The sequence below is a fragment of the Pocillopora damicornis genome, chromosome 6 (assembly GCF_964200805.1).
Source record: "Pocillopora damicornis chromosome 6, jaPocDami1.2, whole genome shotgun sequence".
NCBI lineage: Eukaryota > Metazoa > Cnidaria > Anthozoa > Scleractinia > Pocilloporidae > Pocillopora > Pocillopora damicornis.
In genome coordinates this window covers 6,019,950-6,031,430 of record NC_142675.1, presented here as the reverse complement: position 1 = coordinate 6,031,430, position 11,481 = coordinate 6,019,950, and the positions used below count along the sequence as shown (strand labels likewise).

The 11,481-nt window shown below is 37.0% G+C and overlaps 1 protein-coding gene across 6 annotated transcripts in view; it reads right to left on the bottom strand.

The window, feature by feature from the left end:
• Positions 1–212: 212 nt before the first annotated feature.
• The window catches only part of LOC113676586 (neural cell adhesion molecule 2), a 43,913-nt gene continuing 32,644 nt past the window's right edge, over positions 213–11,481 (bottom strand). The window contains exons 1-10 of one of the 6 annotated variants that reach the window (XM_089210474.1): positions 10,876–11,028; positions 9,507–9,833; positions 7,846–8,172; positions 7,573–7,602; positions 7,383–7,415; positions 7,219–7,257; positions 7,028–7,060; positions 6,836–6,868; positions 6,261–6,341; positions 1,291–1,426 (exon numbers count right to left, since the gene is read on the bottom strand). In XM_089210474.1, the coding sequence (XP_089066600.1) occupies positions 6,283–6,341; positions 6,836–6,868; positions 7,028–7,060; positions 7,219–7,257; positions 7,383–7,415; positions 7,573–7,602; positions 7,846–8,172; positions 9,507–9,833; positions 10,876–10,945 (951 nt within the window). In that variant the 5' untranslated portion in view covers positions 10,946–11,028 and the 3' untranslated portion in view covers positions 1,291–1,426; positions 6,261–6,282. Of the gene's footprint in view, positions 1,427–6,260; positions 6,342–6,835; positions 6,910–7,027; positions 7,061–7,218; positions 7,258–7,382; positions 7,416–7,572; positions 7,603–7,845; positions 8,173–9,506; positions 9,834–10,875; positions 11,029–11,481 lie in introns of those variants that run through there. The other 5 variants (XM_089210470.1, XM_089210471.1, XM_089210475.1 and 2 more) reach the window with 5 other exon arrangements.

The following is an 11,481-nucleotide window of genomic DNA, read 5'->3' as shown; positions in this document are numbered from 1 at the left end:
CTAACATATCAATGCTTGTGCTTTCCACCATCTATGACTGATAAATCCTTCGAAAGACAGCGATGTTATTTTTAAAAGACTGACAGGTATATGAAACGTTTGACGGAACGAAAATAAAGATGACCCTAGGCCCACAGAGCACTGAGTGCCAGGTTTGAAAAAAAAAAAAAAAAGAAAGAAAAGAAAAGAAAAGGAAAGAAAAACCATTCCACTTTTTTTGACACCGACTTGTTTTATTTTGCTTGGTTGAATTTGTCACGGGATCCCTTCGCTAAAAATGGTACAATCCAATTTCTATGTTCCTTTGCTACATTTTCAAACTTAGTGTACTCGACTTGTCATACAGGTTTTTTTCAAGTACAAAATAACCAACGGTCCAAATAACCAAACACTGTAGCGGGTAATTGAGTCAATATTAATATGCTCGAATTTGATTGGTTCCAAGAGATAGTAAACTGGTATTCTCTTGGTGGTTCCTGACAGCCCCTATTGTGGCTTTTCAAGTCCTAACAGTCTTATTTCATATGTTTCTCACTTAAATTAGGGTTAATCGCGCTCGTGATTTCTAATCAGCCTCGCGCTATGCACTTGGCCAATTTGAAACTCCTCGCCCAGTTACTGTTTATTCTATCCATTTTCAAATCACTTGTGATCCTTGCAATCTGTTTGACTCTCTCTAATGCAATTTATTCACAAATCGCATTATATTATGCTCTTAATGGCATCTTTTCTTCCCAACTTTTCTAAAACACGACAGCCAATCAAATTTCAAGGCTTGCTGAAAGAAACCAATCAAATTGCAGGGAAATGAGGGACAACTTTTACACCTTTGTATAAATCAGTTTACTATACAGGATCAAGAAAATATTTGTACAGAAATAAACAGTAATAAAATGGTAATTAAACTTCGTGTCTTGCAATTTTGATATGAAATCATACTTGTGATTTAAATCAAACTCGCGCTTAGAGTTTATGATATCACGCGTATGGTTTCAGACTAAGCTGTACTCCACTCAATTCAATTACCAAAAGAAATTGTACTCCTCTATGCACAAAAGTCCTTACATATTTGCTCCTGATGCGCACATTATTATACTTTTCTTAGTTAAAATGAATAATGAAAGACGAGTGCTGAGAATACAAACAGTTCATAATCTCTTATGACCTGACGAGAGCTAGTGAAGAAATTACTAAATATAGAGAGGTAAATGCCTTTTCACACTTTCCCAAAATATTCGGGTAATAGCAATAGCATAGTTCGTTACAATTTACATCTTTCCTGTCCACTGGATAGACGTCTCCAGTACAGCCTGTCTTTTCTTCCGTTTTGATATACACTTTTTTATGAGAAGGCCAATGACTCCTATGGCTATTAAACAACAGACGACTATTGCAGCAATAACCCCTCCAGGGAGAGTTGAGCTCCCTACAAGACAGAACAAAAACACATGGTTGTAAAATATAAAACCTTTAGTATGGAAAATTGAAATTCTTAAGTTAATAGCAGTCAAGTAAATAGTTCATGACGGATTAAAGTCTTAGCATTCATCGTCAATTTCAATCTTGTATTTCTTCGTTTCGTCATTTATTTAGCGTCAAAGATTTTTCAGACCCAGTCTCTCTTTAGACTGGGCCTCATTCTCCTTATCACCCGGTTTTAAGCGGTAATTTGTCAAAATTCGGAAACTGTTACCCGTATATTACTGTAGTTTTCAACTCTACTTAGCGTTCTATTAAGCGGTAGTGGTTATTTTCTAACTGAGTCCCCACCGCGGCCTTTTTGAATTGTCTTCCACCTGTAATGAACGGTCACTTAATGTGGAACCATCCAAATGAAAGCAATTGTATTTATGAGGTGGTTTTTGCACATAGAGTGGGCAATCGTGTCGTAAAATGGCATGTTTTTTAACCGTTTTTCGTAATAGCGGAGCCCGCAGCGCGCGCAGCGTAGCCCCATAATTTTACGAAATTGTAGGCCAACTGTACCGCGGGAACTATCTCGGCCATTACGCAATGGAAGGGCGATGAAGAAGGTACTGCGCAGCGGTGATTGCTTGCGTACCTCGGATACCCCATTAGTGTGCGCCAGGAGATACCGGCAGATGACAATGAGGTGCGCATACTCGTGTGTCGAGCTTTAGTGCAGCGTAATGCGGGCACACGGTTAGGTATCACACGAGGGCTTCACTTGGGCTAGTAGATGTGATACCGCGTAAGCAAATAATTCGCCACCCGCGCTTTGAGTGGGAAATCAAACTGGTGAGATTGTAGATGAACAGTCATGCTTAGTATTTAACAATTTCTAATCATCTCGCAAGGCAACAATATCGGCAGAACTAAAGCTTAGTCAACCGGAGAAAATTGTTATAATTCAAGTTCCTGGATAGAAAGACAGAGCGACCAAAGAAACCGACAAGTAAACGGCGTAAAGCGAGTCGAGAAAATCGCGCAAGAAATTGAGTACGGACGCCAAAATGGGCAGAATACGGCGAGAGGAACGCGAAAGAGAACAAGGAAGGGCATAAAGTAAAAAGGCGAATATATAGCTAAGAGCAACGCGATGCTTTCAAACGTAACAAAAAAATGTGATGAGAATCTGATGTTTTGAAACACTTTTAATGGAAAAAGCTGTTGCTGGTAGCTTATGCCTACAATGTTTAAATTTTCATGGGAAATGCTTTCTTTGAAAGCGGGGATTCAGAAGTTTTCAAAGCTCATAGAAATAAGCTGTTTGCAAGTAATAAAAGCAAAATGACAATCATACCTTAGTGCTTGACATGCTTAACTTATACATGTCAGTTGTGTGTACCCACTATTGTAAAGGTGTCTTTAAAAAGAGTTTTAGGTGTGGCTGTTGTTCTTTGTTGATTTTTGTAGCCCGAAAAGCTACTAAAGGCACTGAACTTTAATTTTTATGTACACAAGGCACCCTCCGAGGTGGAAGAGTAGAAGACCATGGAATGATCTTTACTAGGCAATTGCGCTTATCGGAATCATATATTCAAGCAATACCCTACATATATACAACTGATTACATGAGGTCTTTAACCCTTTACATCCTAACATCAATATGCATATTCTCCATACCGTTCTCTATACATTTCCCAGTGTGCTGGAAAAAAGAATTTGTTTGACAATCAGGGGTTCTTCAGTTGATAATCATTTCCTTTATTCTCATGACCTTAATGTTTGATTCAAGGGTGATATTGAGAGGAGAAATTAGATGCTAGTCACTCTCAGAGATTAAAGTGTTAATAACTGTACACATTTTATATGCTCCTCACATTTGTTGGCAACAATAGCTAAACTTGTCAGGAAAGCAAACAAAAAATGAACAGAAGACAGTGAAATGAGGGAAACTGTAAACCTCACAATATGAAAGAAAAAACATCACGGAATACTGAAGGAGAGAAACTTGAATTGTGCTAGCTAATTTCCTGTATTGCCCCTCATGTTTTCGATCAAATAAAATTTAATTAGTAATAGGGTTTGCCTGCAATGTGTCAAATTGCTAGTGTGGGCTTGATTCTTCTCAGATGTCAGCTGCTAAAAGATAGATACTAAAAAAATAAATTTCCATAAGAAAAAGTAGACATCATCAAATCAATCACATTGAAGTGGTGGCATGATTGATTTGTGATATTTAGAATGACTAAACATCGATACAAGGAATTGATCACAAGATATGTGGGAATCTGGAAAAAAAAGAATCTTCCTTCAATCGGGACTGCAATTAATGAGGCCCTGCCATTTCAACTCATGTTTTTACTTTGGCCTGCCTCCTGCTCTAAAATGTTTAGGGCACACAGATAAGAGAATATTTTTCGTATTTTGACGCATGAAAGTTAAATTAATTGGCGTCCACGTAATGCACAAAGCAATGATATAACTGCCTTTAATTAATTAAAAAATTAAAATAAGAGAGTTGTGCACACCATATCTTACTTTCTATCCTCCTCTGGATATTTATTCAAATAACATAGTCGCTATCAGTCTCATTCACTCTCACTTTCCACTGAGCTTGTGGAAAGATGATAACCCCAGTATTTCTTTAAATAAAGAAAGGAAAGCCTTCCCCCTTACCACAGATAGTTCTTTTGAGCATCATCAGTACAAACTGGTCTAATTTGTGCGTGAAGGTGATTGTTCCTGGTGGTCTAGCTTTAAAAATTAGTTGTGGAAATTTCTTGAACCTGTCGCTGTATAACCTCAATGTTTGACTCAATTTTATCCCACCAACCTACACTGGATAAATAGGAACTTCAAATGTATTTGTTCTCCTTTTGAGGAACACATCAAAATTTCGAATTCATCACAGGCTAAATTTCCAGGTTTTTAGGAAATCTGCATGTGCATGTGTTTTCAACATATGAAATCGGGATTATGACTACTTCAAAAGACTTTACTACGTGCCTTACCAAATTTTATTTTCTTTTGAATATTGTTAGATCTCCTAATATCAGTTAATGTTCATGTAATTAAAACAATTTCACGAAATTTTTCAGATGTATGGCAAGTTATACTTTCCTCTGATCCTCCTAACATTTCATGATGTGAAGGGACTGGTATTAGCTCTAAAAGTTTAATCAAATTTAAGTTTTGTGCACAGCCTATGCATCAAATTTATGAAATAAAAATTGTATCCTTCTTAAAACTAGTTTACCAGAGTAAGAATGAGTTACCAGGCACAAGTATGGCTTTCACGGTGATAGTTTCCAAGTTTGAAAAAAGTTACTGCCTACTTAAATCCTCCGTTTTTTTGCCCTGACAACCCAACTTCATCAAAACATTGCCAACAGGAACGATTAGCAAATCAATGAAACAGACAAGAGAACCTATTTCCACATACGCCCTCCTCAATCCTGACAGCTTATAATGGACATGGTATTTCCCACATGGTGTATACGCCAAAAGTTTTCCATTTCCCTGAATAATTACTTTGTAACAGTGTTTATAAGTTGTGGAAAATGTATAACACAAAGACTTGCCGGTAGATAGCCGAATGAAAACTTTTTACTTATCAATAAAATTTATTGTTGCGTTTCATGTCAATATGTTGCAACAACTCTACCTTCTATAAATTCAATTATTTGCAAGCATGAGAAAAAGCATTCTAAAACTTTTCAACATACTTAATATAGCCAATAAAAACACCAATTCAACTTTTGAACTAAAGAGAAAACTTGATTGATATTTGGAATTGATTTCTGTGATGTAAAAATGAAATCCTGGCTCAAGTTGTCTTACAGAGACCCACATTCTATGGTTATCGAATTAAATAACAGAAAAAAATCTCAAAAAGACGTCGTGTATTTCCAGCCAGAGGACAACCATGAACAAGAATAACCGAAAGAACAAGAATAACCGAAAGAACAAGAATAACCGAAAGCGAAAAAGTTGAAAAAATATTAAAGGTCCAAGCACGAGTTGAAAATTACTTTTCTTTTTAATTTTCTACGCTAAACAGAGAAGGTTGAAACGTTAAGGAGAAACAGTGGGCAACTTCAAGAGAAGATATAAGAGAAGCTCCTACGATTCTGGCGTATTGTTTTAATGTCTCACTGTGCTCAAGTGTATACACTTCAATCGACCAGACTGAGTGATGTCTCAACGCAAAGTAGTTTACCGTCATTTCTTTTAATTTGGGCGCAATTTCTCAAACCGAAATTAGAAGTCACGCTCAGTAGAATATAATTTTAACTGATGCTGACATCATACACTTCATCTGAAAAAGAAAACATTCCCTGTCTCCGAAAATTTGCTCAAAACATTAGGAACTACGACGAAGGTCCTAAGCTGTTTGAAGATACCGCTGACTAACATGCATGATGATCGCATTGTAAGTTGTGAGAACATCGTCCCTAGGTTCCATACTTTGTCAATTCTTCCACCTCCCCACCCCTGAACTGGTTCCCTGGAGGAAAATCTTCCACAGCTAGTGCTGAAGACTTTTATTGTAGTTTTTATTCAGTATAATGAAGGGCTGGAAAATAAACTAACAAGAGCTCCACCTTTAGGCTTAGCTAAATCTATATATTATCTTATTCTGTGGAACTCGTATGCAGCGGTCACATTACCATTCCCTGTGGGTGACCGCTTATCACAGGTTCTATTTCTCCGTTTCTTCATTTATTTAGCGTCAAATATTTTTCAGACCCAATCTCTCTTTAAACTGGGCTTCATTCTCCTTATCACCCTGCATAAAGCGGTAAGTTGTCAAAGTCCCGAAATCGTTACCCCTTCATTACTGTAATTTTCACCTCTACAGAGCGTTCAGCTCTATTAAGCAGTCGTGGCTATTCTTAACTGTGTCCCAACGACCTTTTTGTATTGTCTTCCACCTGTATTGAACGGTAATTTAACTTAAAGTGGAATCACCCAGATAAAACCAATTATATTTATGAGGTAGTTTCTGTGCATAAAGTGGGCAATCGTGGCATAAAATGGCATCTTTTTATCGTTTTTCATAATACCCTATTCTGTGGAACCTGCATAGCGGTTCACTTATATCAAGCGGTCACGCTGCCATTCCCGGTGGGTGACCGCTTGACACAGGATCGACCATAATTTTTTTTTTCATTAGAGGGATAAGATGTAAGTAGGAATATGGATGAGGAGGTGTACTGAAATGGAGGGAAGTGAAGAGAGAAGCGGTGGGAATCAGGTCACATTCAATTCCACGAGTGAGGCTTTGAGACATGCTAGAGTTGAGTTCGATGATAAACGAATACCAGTAGTAGATATTTCAATGCAATCCTATGTAATTTTAGACACAGTTAAAATTTGCCCTAAAACTGACATTGAGAAAATTGAAAAAAAAACATACTGTACTCACCTGGTGTTAGTGAAGATGATAGAGTTGGGATATCTAAAGGTAGTAATAGAGTGGCAAAGTAAATAACTTCGTAACTGTAAAAAAAGGGATTGATGAAATTCAATGCAGTCTTATAAAAGTTTGGACACACTCAGTCAAAATTTTCTCCAAAACTGACACTGAGAGAATTGAAAAAGAACACATTATACTTACCTGATGTTGGTGGAGATGATGGACTTTGGATATCTAAGGGTAGAAACAGAGTGGCAAAGTAAATAACTTCTTAATTGTGGAAGAAAGTATTGATAAAAATCAATGCAGCCCATGAAAAGTTTGGACATACTCAATTAAACGTTTCTCCAAACTGAAATTTAGAGAATTGAAAAAGAACACATTGTATGTACCTGATGTTAGCGAAGATGATGGAGTTTGGATATCTAAGGCTAGAAACAGAGCAGCGAAGTAAATAGCTACTTAATTGTGAAAGATAGGATTGATAAAAGTCAATGCAGTCCAATGAAAGTTTGGGCAAAGTCAGTTAAAATTAAAAAGAGCACATTGTACTCACCTGATGTTGGTGAAGATGATAGAGTTTGGATATCTAAGAGTAGAAACAGAGCGGCAAAGTGAATAACTTCTATACTTTGCCTAGCTCTTCATATCTTAAAGAGGTAAAAAAAACTTGTATTATATGCCAAGGTAGTTCCCGGTCATAACATTTGGGTCATCTGAAAAGGTTAAAGAGCGGGAGAACTTACCTAATCCTGTAGTTGTCCTCATCGGCTGGCCTAGATACAGAGGAAAAAAGTTGGAATCGTCTAAGTAAGTGTGTGGCTTTTCTCTGAAACAGCAGTAGGTTTAGATGAAAACAAACAAAAAAAACCCCAAATGTCCTGTTGCACTGGAAACCGTGACCAATAAAAGTCACCACTAGGATTATTCACTGTTAAATTCCCATTGTTATTATTATGAATACTATTATCATTATCATTACTATTATCATCATTATATAGCACTTGTATAAACATTACCTTCGTCTACATGGAGGATCGTCGTAGACCTTTTTCTCCCTATGTGCCTCTCTTCGGCAACGCAGATAAACATTTTTCCATCATCCACAGGTAGTACCTTCTTGATAACTAAGGTGCCGTTGGTGTAAACCTCAAAATTTGGGTCATTGGGAATTGTCTCTGTCATATTTTGAACATGCGCTATTAGGAACCTGTCCCAGTCATGTTCGCAATCATGGCTAGAGCAGCGGTACCAACCGATATGTTTAACATTTTCTGGATTTCTGAATGAAGAGCACGCTAGCAAGTGTCTCTCGTGAAGCTTTACTGTAACGTGAAGCTCAGCACCTATCAAATAAAGGGTAATATAATTTTTTCATTTTCTATTTTAATATCATAACTGTTAATATCATTCTTAAAATCATTATCAGTACTTGTCTTTTTCTCCGATTTTTTTATCGGGAGTGTTCGGTGAGCTTCTTTTTAAAAACTTGCATATAATTACGCGCTGACCGATTTTAAGCGCTAGATTTAGATATTACTGTCATTATCAGTATTATTAAATAATTATTATGATAATTATTATTATTACTTTCTTTACCTTTATAATAATCACATTGTCATCATAGCAATTAGAATTATGAGAAAATTCTCCAACGCGACTGTTTCTCGTCAGCCCGATTTTAGCAGTACTAAGAACTGGACTTTGGACAAAACGCGTCACGTGCATTTGCTGTTGTTGTACATTTCGGAGTTAACTGTTATTTTTATTGAAGACGTAGAACCGGTGGCTAGTTTCTGTCTTAAATCTTTCTTATGGTCGTCCAATTTTTTCGATCACTCGTATGTTTTCAGTCATCCTCAGAGACCCGGGAGATGTGAGTCGATTTCAAGTCAAGACGGAAGAGCCCCTGGCTTGAAATCGACTCACAGCCCTGGATCTCCCAGGATGGTCTGCGTATTGTGAAGGAGAACCTCATATTGGCTCCAAGCCAACAAGAGGTAAGGATACCCCTGAACTCGAGTAGCCAAATGAAGATCCATTCCTTTCATCACACGGGGCTCCCGAGGACTCTCTGGTATTAATTGTGGGGGCTCTAAAAAAATCAAAATTATCTAACTACTATAAGGAATTTCGTATTCCTTTAACGCCAGAAAAGAAAAGCAAAGATGCAAAGAAGCAGCATCCGAAGTGATAAGATTAAATAAACGAAAGTGAGGAGTGGGGATGACGAAGTGGCGCTCGTTTCTCGAAAGTCCCGGAAACTTTAATGGCCAAAAGCCATATTTTAAAATCAAAATTTATAGGACGGAGAAGCATATTCTAGTACACTCACCAGTCCAATTTTTTTCTATAGCTGACAGTCTTATTGTAAACCTGTTTCAAATAGCATATTTTACGGGCACCTCAAGCTACCGGGACCCTCAATAAATGGACCTCTGACGTCACGAGTGGGTTTCTGTTGTTTCTCGTCCTTGTTCCGTATTTTTTCTCAGGATTCTCCAATTATCCTTACCCCCTAGTCATCAACATTCCAAATGTCATTAAGAACTGGAAACCGTGACCAATAAAAGTCACCACTAGGATTGTCCACTGCTTAATTCCCATTGTTGTTTTTAAGAATACTATTATCATTATTGTTACTATTATCATCATTATATAACACTTATATAAACATCACCTTTCTCTATATGGAGGATCGTCGTAGACCTTTTTCTCCCTATGTGCCTCTCTTCGGCAACGCAGATAAATATTTTTCCATCATCCACAGGTAGTACCTTCTTGATAACTAAGGTGCCGTTGGTGTAAACCTCAAAATTTGGGTTATTGGGAATTGTCTCTGTCATATTTTGAACATGCGCTATCAGGAACTCGTCCCAGTGTTGTTCACAATCAATTTTAGAGCAGCGGTACCAACCGATATGTTTAACATTTTCTGGATCGCTGACTGCACTGCAGGCCAGCAAGTACCTCTCGTGAAGTTTTACTGTAACCTCAAGCTCAGCACCTATAAAAAAGGGTGATATAATTTTTTTTCAGTTTTTATTTTAATCCTTAAACCCCGATGAGTGACCAAGACAGAATTTCTGCTCACAATATCAATACAATATCAACCAGATAAGTGGTGAGAATAAAGAAAAATAACAATTCGGGGATAATTAGTTGATCTAATACTAAATATTCTGAACGAATATCATAAGAATTGTACAGTTGATAGCTAAGAGAATTAAAAATTTCAACCTTGGAGTTAAAGAGTTTATTTAAGAACTGTTAATATCATTCTCATTAATATTATCAGTACTTCCATTATTAACTAATTTTATATCTGGAGTGTTCAGTGAGCTTCTTTTTAAAAACTTGCATATAATTACACGCTGGCTGATTTAAAACGTTACATTTAGATAAGGAAAGATTTATAAGAAATTGAAGGTGTCAAAACGCGAGTTAAACCGTAGATTTAAACCGGCGAGAACAATGCTAACCGGCTTAGCTGGGATAAGTGATGAACATATGTCTGAAAATTCTCTGTGCACTGATTAAGCATCCAAAAGGCCGCCGAAGAACTTGTTGCTTTGACTCGTTTACAACCAAACACTAACATAACATTAAAGCGGCTTTCTATGGTCAACTTCGATCGTCAGCTCAAATATTTTTGTGACAATAAGAGTTACCGATGATGTAAAAAAATACCGTTTATTTTAAGGAGATATACAGGTGTTTTTGTAACTGATCATGATGAGTTCCACAAGTGAGTTCTTTATCGCGCGTATCGCATTCACTAACGCTGGGCAATACTTTGGAAACAAAACTTCAAGCATTCGTGAATTTAAAAAAAATCACCCGCGAATCAAAAGAAACAAGCTTTAAATTTCGATTCATTCCGAAGGCGAGAAAGATTCCACATCAGCAGAGAAATCATGTCCTTGTTGTGACCTCTCCGGCTGCGAAAGAGTATTTATGCCGCCATAGTTACAAGAAATTTAAATCTGTCGGACAGCGTGTAGATTCTGAGGCTCCAGAAAACAAACTAAGTGCTCTAATAAACGTACCTTTGGATCTCAGTATTAAGCTCGATGAAAAGAAGACATTTAGAAGAATTATTCCCAAAGAAATGTGCATATCAGGTTGAAACTCCACTACAAAATGAATCAATGTCGACTCGGCGAACAGTTGACAGTCGCTCACGAGTTGACTGAAAAAGTGAATTTAATTACTTGGTCAGGTCGAATGATGAACTAAGGTTAGCGATGACGTCAGCAACAAAAAAGTCACACAACATTCTCAGTTACCCTTTAAGTTAAGTGACCATTTTACGGGATAAGAGATTGGAAAGTGTTTTCTTAGGAAAGAATCTCAAATGTTTTAACCTATTTATGAATCTTTCTTTTTATTTATTTATTTATTCATTTTATGGTGATAATAAAAACAAGTGTTTCATAGAAGAAGCTGACAAGGTCTCTGTATGTTCCCTGTTGGCGCGAAGATTATTTAATAGGAAATCGTCATGTTTAATGAATAAATTTCATCTATTTGTTTCATTGGTTAACCGGGGTTATGTTTGCACGAGACTTTGGCCCGATAACATGAAGCTGGCGGAACTTTAAAACGGTGTTTTCATTCGGAAACGCATCAATCTCTTTATTACAGTAGAAAAG